The sequence below is a fragment of the Phragmites australis genome, chromosome 4, assembly GCF_958298935.1.
Source record: "Phragmites australis chromosome 4, lpPhrAust1.1, whole genome shotgun sequence".
Taxonomy (NCBI): domain Eukaryota; kingdom Viridiplantae; phylum Streptophyta; class Magnoliopsida; order Poales; family Poaceae; genus Phragmites; species Phragmites australis.
In genome coordinates this window covers 2,132,903-2,146,585 of record NC_084924.1, presented here as the reverse complement: position 1 = coordinate 2,146,585, position 13,683 = coordinate 2,132,903, and the positions used below count along the sequence as shown (strand labels likewise).

General features: G+C 42.1%; 1 protein-coding gene, 2 non-coding genes and 2 pseudogenes across 3 annotated transcripts; 2 read left to right on the top strand and 3 right to left on the bottom strand.

Moving 5' to 3' along the window:
• Nucleotides 1–3,966: 3,966 nt before the first annotated feature.
• LOC133917247 (small nucleolar RNA Z247) lies at nucleotides 3,967–4,105 on the bottom strand. Its single transcript, XR_009909650.1, has one exon. It is a non-coding gene; the product is annotated as a small nucleolar RNA Z247 (small nucleolar RNA).
• A 1,131-nt stretch (nucleotides 4,106–5,236) lies between these two features.
• LOC133914063 (actin-depolymerizing factor 3-like) lies at nucleotides 5,237–5,730 on the top strand (annotated as a pseudogene).
• A 1,625-nt stretch (nucleotides 5,731–7,355) lies between these two features.
• On the top strand, nucleotides 7,356–9,247 carry LOC133915135 (actin-depolymerizing factor 3). Its single transcript, XM_062358164.1, has 3 exons — nucleotides 7,356–7,504; nucleotides 8,466–8,731; nucleotides 8,820–9,247. The coding sequence occupies exons 1-3, from the start codon at nucleotides 7,502–7,504 to the stop codon at nucleotides 8,968–8,970; spliced, it is 420 nt and encodes a 139-aa protein (XP_062214148.1). The 5' UTR covers nucleotides 7,356–7,501; the 3' UTR covers nucleotides 8,971–9,247.
• A 149-nt stretch (nucleotides 9,248–9,396) lies between these two features.
• TRNAV-AAC (transfer RNA valine (anticodon AAC)) lies at nucleotides 9,397–9,470 on the bottom strand. The gene has a single exon. It is a non-coding gene; the product is annotated as a tRNA-Val (tRNA).
• A 328-nt stretch (nucleotides 9,471–9,798) lies between these two features.
• LOC133915134 (zinc finger protein GIS2-like) lies at nucleotides 9,799–13,112 on the bottom strand (annotated as a pseudogene).
• Between the last annotated feature and the right edge of the window lie 571 nt (nucleotides 13,113–13,683).

Genomic DNA, 13,683 nt, shown 5'->3' with positions numbered 1-13,683 from the left:
TGTAAAAGTCACTCACGTAACTTATATATAAGTATGATCAGTAGAGTATGACTTAATTTATAAGATAATTATACAACGGATTAGCTAAATCTAAACTACTAAATTTAATCTATATTATACTTTACTTTAGTTGGTCATATCTATCATCATTATATGATTACTTAAGAGATTCGGTGATTATATTTTTTATCTCTAATAGCCCTCTCAATCATAACCATGCTAGGTTAAGATTGCGATTGAAGTTCTCTAGCTGTTTGACACGTAGCGCCTTGCCCATTTGCGACTTGATCACCTGAAGAAACAAAATCAATCTCCAATAATTTTCTTGATACACGTTTTCTTACAAAATGATAGTCCATCTCAATATGTTTTGTCTTGGCATGAAACACTGGATTAGCAGAAAGATATTTAACACCAATATTGTCACATTAAAGTTCAGATGCCTTCAGACTTTGTATTTGAATTTCCTGCAATAAGGTTTGAATCAACATGATTTCAGCAGTAGTATTAGTAATCGCCTTATACTCCGTTTATGTACTGGACCTTGACATTGTAGGTTGTTTGCGTGCACTCCATGAGACAAGATTAGAACCCAAGAACATAGCAAAACCTCCAGTAGACCTTCTGTCATCCAGAGATCCTGCTCAATTTGCATCAGAAAATTCACTGACAAGTAAATAATTGGATCTACTTATCTTCAGTCCAACTTTAGTAGACTATTTCAAATATCTTAAAATTCTTTTCACAGCAGCCCAATATGTTTTAGTAGGAGCATGAAGAAACTGACACGTCTTATTTATAGGAAAAGCGATATCAAGTCTAGTAAAAGTCAAATATTGTAATGCACCAACTACTTCTGTATTGTGTGGCATCATTATGACCCAACGACACTCCTTCAAAAGCTAATAATTTCTCACTAACTAACAAGGGAGTGTTAACTGACTTACATTCTAACATACCAACTCTCTTCAGTAAATCAGATGCATATTTCTCTTGTGTTAATATAATATCATCACGTACCTTGTTGACTTTTATAAAAAAAATAGTGTAGTTCTCCTAAATCCTTCAATGCAAATTCTTGTTCCAGCTTGCCCAATAGTCATATTGTCGCAACTTGAGTTGAACTCACAACAATTATATCATCCACATAAATAAACATAAACATAGTTACATCACTATTGCTGAAATAAAATAATGAAGTGTATGCCTTTGACGATTTGAAACCAAGGTTATACAATTTTGCACTCAATCGGGAATACCATGCACGAGGTGTTTGTTTTAACCCATATATAGCTTTATCTAACTTGCAAACATAATTTGGCACGATTTTATCCTTATACCCCGGAGGCTGCCTTATATAAACTTCTTCCTATAAAATACCATATAAAAAGGTATTTTAAACATCTAATTGACGTAAGTTCCACCCTAGATAACAACATACAAAATAATTTTAATTGTATCTACTTTAACAATAGGACTGCAAGTATCTTCATAATTTATACCATAAATCTGTTTAAAGCCTTTAGCAACTAGACGTGTTTTATATCTATCTAAGCTCCCATCAGCTTTATGTTTAATCTTATAGACCCATTTGCAATCTATGACATTCTTCTATGCTGGAATTAGGTATCATGTTTTATTTTTCATTAAGACATTATAATCTAAATACATAGCATGTTTACAGTTCTTATCATGTAAGGCTTCACTAATATCCTGAGGTTCACTAGTAGAACGTAAAATTATCATAGCGAATTTTGCCATCAGTAAATACCTTCGGTTTTACTATGCACTATTTGTAGTTGAGTTCTTCGACGTGTTGAAGTTGTTGGTGCATTCCTGGGTGTTATAGGTGCTTCGACCACATCGGATCCACCAGGGGAATCAATTTCAGGATTGATCCCCCTCTCCCTGATAGAGCCAGACTCAACATCTGATCTGGGGTAGGTTCGACCGGTGGAGGAGAACCACTAGCCCTGTTTTGCCGCATGTCACGAGCCTGCGGTGAGCGTGCGACGTTCGGACTTGCGACGTTCAGACTCGCGACGTTTGGACTCACGACGTGAGGGTGATGTCGAGGTTGCACGCGACCCGCCTGACCACGCGTCTTGATGCAGTACATGCTCCATGTGCTCTCCGCCGAATTCTCTTGAGCCTGGGATAGATCCCAACGCTGACCTGCCCCGTTGCTCGTTAGGCGAATAAGCCTAGGATCCAAAGCTCAGGTGATTTTCCGCTGTATTTTCCTGTGTTTCATGTACATTCTCAATTAAAACATTAATACCAGGAATATTATCCAATCAATCATCTAACAATTCATTCCCAGTTTGAGGATTAGCCAAGGTTGGAGGAAGGAGAAGAATTTCAGAGCGCAATCGGGAGTCGACATTAGGATGCAAACTAGAGAAGGGAAAAACATTCTCATCAAAGACAACGTCTCTTGAAATATAGACATGCCTTGTAGACACTAGGCATTTGAAGCCTTTATGAAGATTGTTGTATCTAAGGAAAACATATTGTTTGGATCGGAACTACAATTTGTGATTATTGTATGGACGAAGATTAGGCCAACATACACACCCAAAAACTCTCAAGGATGAGTAATCAGGTTTTGTACGAAACAAGCGTTCTAAGGGAATTTAAAAATTTATGACTTTGTTAGGAGTGCGAGTAATCAAGAAAGTGGTAATCAAGAACGCTTCATCCCAAAATTTAAGAGGCATATAGGTATGTGCTAAAAGCGACATCCCTACTGCAACAATGTGTCTATGCTTGCGCTCAGCTGCGCCATTTTGCTGATGCGCACGTGGGCAGGAAACAAGATGTGTTATGCTAACTTTAGTGAAAAAATGATGAAGCTTTTCATATTCACCTCCCTAATCTGTTTGTATAGCAACAATTTTTTGATCAAACAAACGCTCAAAAAGATGTTGAAAATCATGAAACTATTGAAACACTTCAGATTTAAATTTCAAAAGATATACCCAAATGAATTTGCTAAAGTCATCAATAAAACTGACATAATACTTATATTCCCTAATAGAATCTGATCCTGGGCCACACACATCAGAGAAAATGACTTCAAGAGGATGACTAGACACACTTGAGGATTTAGGGTATGACAATTAATGACTTTTTGCTTATTGGCAAGCATCATAAATAGCATCATTATTAGACTGATCTATGTACGAGAGACTATGACTACTAATCACCCTTTGGACAATAGGTGCAGCAGGATGGCCTATGCGTCTATGCCATCTATCAAAGGATGGTTTATTGACTCCAAAAACTTATTTTGTAGATGGTACAAATGGAAAATAGTACAATCCCTTCTGACATGTTCCTCTAAGAAGAGTGCTCATCGTGTCCTGATCCTTGATAAAAAAAATAGGATGAAACTCCAAAAAGACATTATCTTTAGCAAGGCGGTGAATGGAAACAAGATTTTTTTAGCTTGTGGAACATGAAGTTAAGATCAAGATTGTGACCGGAAGTATGAATAGTAGATTAACCAATATGACTAATATTCTACCTGCACCGTTTGCGGTGTGAATCTGATCATTGATGTTGTATTTGTCTCGGACCGCCAGCTTCTCTGATTCTCCAGTGATGTGATCAGTGGCGCTCGTGTCGGTGTACCAGTTTGTGTCCATCGAGTAGGAGTTTGTTGCAGCAGCGACGTTTATTTCTTCAGGCACATAGTCTCATCATACCTGTGCCAGCAATCTTAATCAATGTGTCCCTTTTTCTTTCACATTTGGCAAGTATGGTGGTTGTCGACGCTACCATTGTTGGTGCCGCGGTTGTAGTTGCTGCGTTGCTGCTGCTGGTTGCCACAACCGCGACCACCGCCACGACCACGACCACCACGCCCACGGTTGAAGCTGCCACGTCCTGATCCACCACGTCCATCGTGTGTAGCGGCGTTAACAAACGAGGAGGAACCACCCTGTTGCAGATCAATCCTAGTTTCAAAACTGAAAAGTTGAGAGTACAATTCTCTAATTGAGATGAGTTCAACTCTAGTTACAAGTGCAGAAACTAAAAGATTGAATTCAGCATCTAGCCCATTAAAGATATAGGCAACCATCTCTTCATCATCTAGCGGCTTTCCTCATCTCATCTCCAAGCGATCTCATCTTGTCGAAGTACTGGGAGATGCTCACTGTCCCCTTCTGCATCATCGTCAGTGTGAGGCACATGTTAATTGCGCTTGTGCGAGTTTGAGATGCATACATATCTTGTATCATTCTTCAAGTTTGAGCCGCCGTCCTTGCATCAGCCACCTACAACAACACATCATGGGATAGGGACGTGAAGAGGAAACCATGGACCTGTTGGTCGGTGGCATACCACTTCTCATATGCAGGGTTTGGAATCTTGACATCCTTGTCTACAACCTTTGATGTGATCTCAGCGTTAGGGGTGATGCTTTTGCCAGTGATGTAGCCCTCAAGCCACGCACCCCGGATCGCGGTGAGGACTTGCGCTGCCCACAACGCGAAGTTCTATCTCATGAGCTTTTCCGAGACGTGGATGCCAGACAGCGGGTTGGAGGAGGAAGACGAACTAGTTCATATAGCAACCTAGTTCTTTGTGGCTCTGATTACCATGAAAGAATCAGAGGTGCAAAAGTGTGGAAATCGCTCGATGACGATGTTTCTTGTTATCCTTTGTGTGGAAAAGCCCATCACATGGCTTGTACATATATAGGTATGACCGGTAGTGTATGACTTGTTTTACAAGATAGCTATACAACGGATCAACCAAATCTAAACTAACAAATTTAATCTATATTGTGCCGTACTCTGGCCAGTTATATCTATCACCAAACAATTACATATGATTATAAGAGATTCGGTGATGACACACCTTATCTGTAATAAACCATACCTCTAGGCTGGCTCCGATCAAATATGGTCATACTCGGATTGTTCTATCTTTGTTGGTGCACGTTTTCAGTTAGCTAGCTAGCTATATATATTAACTACGACATGTGTCATCTGTGAAATCTAACAAGATGATTGTGCAGGCGAACACGGCAATGAGGGCGGTGAGCAGGGACGGATTCAATGGGGGGTGTAGCCTCTCGAAATACGAGTCTCCTCAGTCCCTCTACAATTTTTAGGTATAAAAAAGAAAGAAGAAGATGAGAATAGGAGGAGGAAGAGAAGAAGAAAAGAAATGAGAAAAAAAGAGAAAATTGAGATCTAAAAATTTGAGTTTGGATCCGTCATCGATGAGCCAGGAGTGCAAGGCACGGTTCCAGGAGCTGCGGACGAGCCGCGCGCACCGCGCTTCATGGTCTTCAAGGTCGACGACTCCCTGCGGCAGGTGGTGGTCGACAAGGTCGGCGCCTGCGACGCCGGCTTCGAGGACGTCACTGCCAGCCTCCCCGCGACGACTGTCGCTACGCCGTCTACAACCACGACTTCACCGCCGCCGGCGCCCTGGAGGCATGCACCCTGCAGCAAGATCTTCTTCATCTTCTGGTACGTTACGTTTCTTCAGTAACTAGCGCAATAGAGATGGGTCGTTGATTGATTAGGACGAACTTCTAGCTGCATGTGCTGGTAATCCAGGTCTTCGGCGACGGCGGACGTGAAGAGCAAGATGATGTGCACGAGCTCGTACAACGAGTTCAAGAAGGAGCTGGACGGCGTGCAAATTGACCAGCGGGCGACGGAGCCTAGCGAGCTGACCCTCGACGTCCTCAGCGACCATACCTCCTAAGGCCACGCCTAACTGTTTCCTTTCGGGGATAAAAATCCTATCGTGAAGGGATTTTTATTCCCGTCAGCGCTTCAACAGTTTCCCTTTATAGTTCCCGGGCATTCCCTTCTTCGTTTCTATTCCCTTTATTTTCTCTCATCTCCAACAGCTTTCCTTTGAAGAGAATCGCGAAGAGAAATAAGAGAGAATACCGTTCTGAAGGGAATAACTTTGAAAATCCCTTCGTGATGAGAACCGTAAAATAAAACCGTTGAAACGTTAAAAAGAATAGAAATCATTTCACGATAAGAATTAGGTAGGAAGAAAAATCCTTAACCATAATCTAAAAAGCAACCATAACCAGACATTCGGACCGTGTCCAAGATGATGTGTGTCCAGTCTTGTCGTGTTTCTGTTTGGATTTCCTTTTGATGTGCATCCATGGTGTTCCATTCCATCTGTAATGCTGTTACGCGAATAATAATTGATGGATCGGTGGCGGGTCGGTTTGGCTTTTATTCGAAAGATCGATGTGCTGTAAGTAGTAACCTGGTGATGTGCTGTGCGTGCACGTGGGTGGGTGTCCAGGCTATCAGCAAGGCTAGGCTAGCTTTGATTTGCATGTTCACAGATCAGCATGCATGATTATGGCCTGTTTATAAGAGTTATAACTCTAATTATTTTTAGACTTAGATATTTTTAGTTGTAGGGATTCGTAAAGCTAGAGTTGTAGTTATACTGATAGTGTTTGGATAAGTTATTTTATCTGATTTTTAGTTTAAAAATAGCGATTCACATTATTTTTATCTTAACCAATAAATTTAAGACATGATAAATTAAGAGTTGAAACGCTGTCAAACAAAACTCAGCACTCTTTAGAGGAAGACAAATTAAGCAGCCGAAAGGAATAATAAAACACGAAAACAAAGGATGAGGTCGGTCGGCAACGATCGATGCTGCGTTTTTTGGGCACGGATTCGGCTGATATTTTCTGCAGCCACTCCCCTTCTCCCAGCGACATCGCACTGTGTTGTAGTATCATGCTGGACACGTGCAGCAAGCTCAGCCAGTGACCACAAATATTCTGACCTTTTTACAGCATCCAGAGCCGTGGCCGTAACGTCCGGAAGTTGATTTTTTCACACGCGAAACGTATATTCCATCAGGTTATAACTTAACGTTTTGGATAAGGATCGGTCAATTTTTAAAACGGTATATAACAACAGTTTTTAAAATATTTAGTTTGGACATATTGAAATTATATATTTAAATTTGTCTCCAAAATTGTTATCATAATATCAAAAAATTATTGAATTTTATAAAGATATCTTAATAGAAAAAATGATCTAAAGCAGTAAATTGGAGACTGTTATTTATCTAAAATATTATGTATTTATAACAAGAGAGTACGATTCAACCACCGTCACGCTGACATGGCACGCGTTTTGGCTGTCTATCTTGCGATCCAACAACGAGGAAAGCGTCGCGAGTAGCCCACCCACCTCATCAGCACACGCAATGGAAAGAAAAAAAATTCTATAGGATTCAGCTACACATCATTTGATTTAACAACTAAACTGAAAAGGAGAAAAAGAAAAAACACATATGATCGTTGAGATTTTTTTTATTAAATCAAAACACGAGCCCCCTATAAAATTTGCTTACTAGTGAAAAACCCGGCGACCACATCAAAACACGAGCCCCCCAAAACTCGTCACAAGCAAGCCCCCTCTCCCCCTTTCCCCTCCCTCGCTTCGCTTGCTCAGCGGATTCCTCCCTTCCGAGCTCGGAGATGGTACGGGCTCTTCCCCTGCTCCCCTATGCGCTTCTCATGCTTTGATTTCCCTGATCGGTGCTGGGCCTGTCGGTTTCACAGTTGATTTTGGGGGTGCGCGCCCCGTTCTGTTCTTTCGGCAGTAGTGCTGCGTAGTGGCTCGATGCTTCAGATCTAGTTGGATTCAAGGGGAATCGATGCTGCTCCGGTTGTGCGTTTGTTGTTTCTTGCTTTCCTCGGGATGAAAGTTCTCATCAGATCATGAGAAACTCCTGAGTTCGTGTGTGGTCGGTAAACTATTAGAGGCAAACTTGGGCGGCATGACGAGATTCTGAGATCTCAGATTTAGGTTTCAGGAATTTCGTCTGGTTCCAGATGGAGAGTGAAGAGTGGCGCGTGGCCTTTTGGATCCGTGGTTGGGATGTAGGGATTGTGCCGTCTGAAATCTGAATTGTTAGATCCAAGTTCTGCGAGGTGGACTGGTTATGGAATCTCAGTTTATCTGTGTCTGATCGAATGATGAGCTCCTATACTTGCAATACATATGTCAATTTAGTTTGCGAAATCGTACAGCACGGGGTGGGGGTACCAGCTGTTGCGTAATCCTGTTGATTTTTGGTGTGGATCTGTCGACTGTAGGTAGGAGTAGCACACTAGCACTGCAACTAACCAGCAGCTGCTCGGTCATGCTAGAAATCTCAAATGGTAGTAAAACTCTACTTGTGAGGTGTTTCTTGGGAAATGCCTTTCAGATTTAGAGACTGATTTTGGATGCTATTTGAGTCTATGAGCTGAAAGATCTATTATAGTAGTTTTTGAGCAAGTTCTATTTCAGCCTGATTTAGGATGCTGGGGACAGCTCGCTCTGCCATACAAAATAAGTGAAAGCAGCCACATCTCTTGAATTACAAGTTTGCTACTACTTCGAAGCTATATTCAAGGTTGTCTTACCTGTTAACCATGATGTTACTTGTGCTCGCAGGCAAACGCAGCATCAGGAGTTGCGGTGAATGATGAGTGCATGCTGAAGTTCAGCGAGCTGCAGTCTAAGAGGCTGCACCGTTTCATAACTTTCAAGATGGACAATCAGTTTAAGGAGGTTGTTGTGGACCAGATTGGGGATCGCACAACAAGCTATGAGGATTTCACGAGCACCCTACCTGAAAATGACTGCCGTTACGCAATCTATGACTTCGACTTTGTTACTGCTGAGGATGTCCAAAAGAGCAGGATATTCTATATCCTATGGTATTGCCTATGTAGTTCTGTTTGTCTTATTACCCATGCCTACAGTAAAGTTGCTTACTCATGAGATGTTATGCGTCTGAATTACAAGGTCCCCATCCTCTGCAAAGGTGAAGAGCAAGATGCTGTACGCGAGCTCAAACCAAAAATTCAAGAGTGGGCTCAATGGCATTCAAGTGGAACTGCAAGCTACCGATGCTAGTGAAATCAGCCTTGATGAGATCAAGGATCGAGCGCGCTAGGCAACATCATGCGTTTCATGATCATGCATTGTGGACTTGCCTGCTACTCAGGATTTATGTGCCATCATAGGCTTTTGGTGGTATGAAGAACTTGCTTGATGATTTGTCAGTTTGTTGCTGTGTAAAAAGATCCTCGTGGCTTCCAGAAAGCATGACGGTTTGGATCTATCATGTAATTCCCTGTTGTCTGCCCGTTATCTATGGTCATGTGTTCCCTGGTACAGCCCCGTTGTCTGCACCGTTCAAGTTACAGAATAAGTAATTGATATGTTCTCTACTCATGGTTCAGTAATGATTGTCTGGAGCAACCTAACATGTTTTTATCTAGCCTTCGTTGGCTGAGGTAGGACTGCAGAAGTAGAATTTACAATGTGGCTGTACCAGTGTTTGATGCAACTTCGTGGGAGTAAAAAAGAGGAAAAAGATTGGCGTCGCCCGGACTTGAACCGGAGACCTTCAGTGTGTTAGACTGACGTGATAACCAACTACACCACGACACCCCTGTTTGCTAATGATAATAGGCACACAGTTATGCAGAAATACAGATCCTCTCAGCGTTAAATGCTTTTGTTCTGGAAAACCATCTTTTCGATGCCTGCGTTGTCAATCTTGCGCAACAGGGCAATGTTGTTCTTGCTTTTTTTTTTTTTTCTGTATGCAAAGACTACGTGCGAAACAGTGCAATGTGGAGCTTGCCTCAGATAATCAGCTGGTAGGCAGGCAGCCATCGACCTTTTCTTTTTCAAGAAAAAAACAGCAGTGTGAAAGCATCACCACGAGAAGCAGCTGTTAAGGACATCTTTTGCCTTGATCTAACCACAAGTATACCACACCCATCTCACGGCTGTACATAACATTTCGGTCAACATAAGTGTGGCAGAACATGGAGAAGGCAAGCGTTCAAAAAGCCCACAACAGTAATGTAGCATGAGCCTGGCAATTTTCACTTGAGCTGGTACAGAGCTGTTTGCGCCCACAAAGGGCTATATCCTGATTAAAAGAATAAAAGTTTCACCCGAAATACATCCCACAGAATCATTTCTCAACTCACAGGGGCAGAAGATCAGAAGTACCACAAAAAAAGAAAAGAAACTGTCCCAGTATTGCCAAGCAAGCTATCAAAACATGAGCGCGAAATTGAACCAGCGGATCCTATGATCACATATCCTGGCCGACGGCTTTCAGAACCTGCGGAGACCACGATCAAATATCCTGGCCGACGGGCACTCATATGACATGTGCCCCCTCCCACCACATGTGTCGCAGATGATGGTTGCCATGCAGTTACGGATAATATGCCCAGGCTGACCGCAGATGCGGCAGAAGATATCACGGAACGGGCCACCCTGTATCTCCGAAGACAGAGTCATCGTCTTTGGACAGCTGCGGGCAACATGACCTGAGACGTTGCACAGGTTGCAAACTGGTTCATTTTTGCACTCCCGAGCTATGCGCCCAGGTTGACGGCAGTTGTTGCAGGCCCGTTCATTGGTGCAGTCAACAGCAATGTGGCCTGGCTTAAAACATTTGTTGCATAGCTTAGCATTAGATCCTGAACTAGGGCAATCGCGTGCCAAATGACCTGTCTTGTTGCAGGTGTGGCACAGGGCCTCATTCTTCACTCATTGGCAATGTGTCCAGACTCCTTTGCAGTTCCAGCAAAGAGTTTTTGAGGTGCATTCTGCTGCAAAATGGCTATTGAAAAAATAAAAATGGTAACAGAGTTACAGTCTAGTTTAAACAAATTTCTAAATAATGAACTATGGTATCAAGCAGAAATTAGAAAATGATTGTGTACAACAATAAGTGATAAGTGTACCCTGATTATTAAGGATGTTCCTGGTTTACCTTACCCTGGACGATTACAGTTATTGCACGTAGCAGCAGATGGGCAAACCCTAGCGAAGTTGCTAGGTCTCCGGCAGTTCTTGCATATAAGATCCCTGGAAATTCATGTTAAGCGTGTTTCTTTTTCCATGTGGGGCTGGAATATAGTTCAAATAAAAAATAACTATGTACAAAGAGCAAATCCATGTTTCCCTAAAATAGACCATATCTTGGTAAAGGATAGGAACAATTTCCCTTTTCCAATGGAACACAACAGTATGTCTGAAGACACACTTTGGCTTTGCACTATTAGGGCTTATGAGGTACTAGCATACACTATAGTAGATGTATTTTTGCCCAGGGTTCACATAGATGAAAAAACATACACATCATTTTTCATTCTTCAAAAGAACACAGTTCAGCGAAAAATACCGAAAATTCTTTTTCCTCATGTGCCAGTAGCAATAATTACAACCCAATTAGGTGAGGGGACTGTAATGGAACTCTAGGGAAACTGTCGGTCGGTTATGGTATTTAAGAAACTCTGCAATTAGAAGATTTCATATTTCCTGAAGCCAACTTCAACTTACTTTAGCAAAGTGCCACCCGAGTAAGATTAGAGACAACTCCAGGTTTCCTTGAATGATAGTTTCTTGCTTAGGAGTCGTGACTTACCCAAATTTACTTAGTCCAGTTACTTCAAATATTAAAATAGGTGGCAAAATTCATTAACTCTGTTGGCAGAAACACTGTTAAGGACTTCTCTAGCTAATTCATAATTATATTTTTCTAGATTCCAGGCATCAGTTCACACCGACGTTAATGAATGATACCCAGATAGAAGTGCAGTTCACATGCTAAAATAATTTTGATTTAGTTTTTGAAGAACTAACCCCGTGAATAGTCCAGGCTTTTCTTTACATGAATAAACCACCGATCCTATTTCCAGAATGTTGTCTTATGACTTAACAATAATTTATTTACTGCACCAACTATGGATACAAGGGTGAAAAAGGAACACGCCATGGCGGCAGATAAAACATTGTTATTCTAGAACAGAACTAACCTCCACATAGTGGAAATAAGAAACACAAATAAGGGTGAATAATGCCATAGATTGGCTGTAAAGCAGCCATCAATGTTTTTCTCTATAGAAACAATTCAAGATAATTTCCCTGGAGATGCACGCTATCTGCATGATTTATTTATGACGGAACTATTGGGATAGTGCTTTAACCAAAACCAAACCTTACCAAACGAGTAATAACAGTGTGGAACAGACTCCAACGTTACTTTAACAGCTTAAGTAATTCAAATGATTCATTTTTTTTTTCTCGAAACCAAAATCAACAGCACCTCTGTCCATAATTGCAACATTGATTGATCACTTTATTTTCAGCGATGGTTCAAGCTTGGACATGTCCATAAGCAAACTAAACTGTAGAAGGGTGGGCAATAGATACACTATTGAGATTACACAGAATCGTTCATGTAACATAAATGCAAAATGTTAATCTATGTCAGCATAGCATCATTTGCAAGCAGGTTACAGAAGACATCACTTGGGAGCACACCTGTTGTCACGTTTTTCCCTACGACGGAATGGGCTGCGGCTACGGCTGCGACTGCAACTGCGGCGAGAGGCACGTTCACTGCGCAGCCTATCTCTTCGCCGAGGGCTGCGGGTCCTGCTCGACTACGGCTCCTACTCCTGCTCCTGCTCTTGCTCTTGCTCTTGCTCCTGCTCCTGCTCCTTGATGGACTCATTAGAAGTAATCCTGATGTAAGAACCCCAAAAGGAACTTTCAACAGCCAGGCTCGAATTATCTGCAGAAGAAAATGGCTAAAAATCACAAGTGGTAAATGGTAATGGGAACCCAAATGCTCCTCCCCCTTATTTATCTCTGATATCCATTCTAACAAGTAACAAACACTCTGCTTCGGCAGTGAGTAAGTAAATGCCCTCAATACCATTAAACCCAGTGGTATACAACAGCAGAAAAAGTAAAAACAGAAATGAAAAACTCACGAACAACATCATTCTAGGAATCATCCCGGCAAAAACCACTCGAATCAGTAGTGCCTAGAGAGGAAAAATATGAACGAAATCGAATCATAGAACCCGAACCGAGGAGATGGCGAACCCGAGAGAGCCTCCGGGCGCACGCGGATCGGTCGGAAATGGAGGTCCCTCGGCGCGAGCGCAAACTCTAATTTCGGTCGCCCGCGGAGGAGGCCGGCGGCGAGGTGGCGGGGCGAGCAGCGGAAGCAGCTGCCTGGGGTACAACTGCGCGAGGCGAGGCTGCCTACGGAGGTGCCGTGTGCGCCTAACGCTTTCGCGTTTCACCACGCGGCCCCTCTACTCAATGCGCGGGCTGGGCCAATCCGGGCCGGTCTGGGCCGGGCTGGGATGGAGTCCATTATAACCCGTACTCGGTTATTAAGCCGTGGGCCGATTTGGTCATCAACTCTCCCCACCGCGGGTTTGGGCTCGAGACCCACGATTTTTTAATTTTATATTTTGAAAATAAAAAATTGAAAAACAGACGTCTTTGAAAAATTATAAAAATAGGAACATACAGTTCCTTCCACGGATGATAATAGCCTATTTTTACGATTATTTTCGAATGAATGTTTACTTCTGTAATTTTTATTTTCGAAATATAAAAATAAAAAATCTCAGGCTGCTTGACCGAGGCCTCGACCGACCTCAGGCTGAGATTCGTCAGCCAGGTTCGGCCCATTACCACATGGGCTCGGCCCAATAAATCAGGTAGGTCTTGTTTCTCTTTTATTTTTCTCTTTCTTTTCTAAACGTTATACTCGACTTATTGTGGGTTATTTTGTAAACAATTGTCTTTCATAAACATTCAACGATTTAAAAGA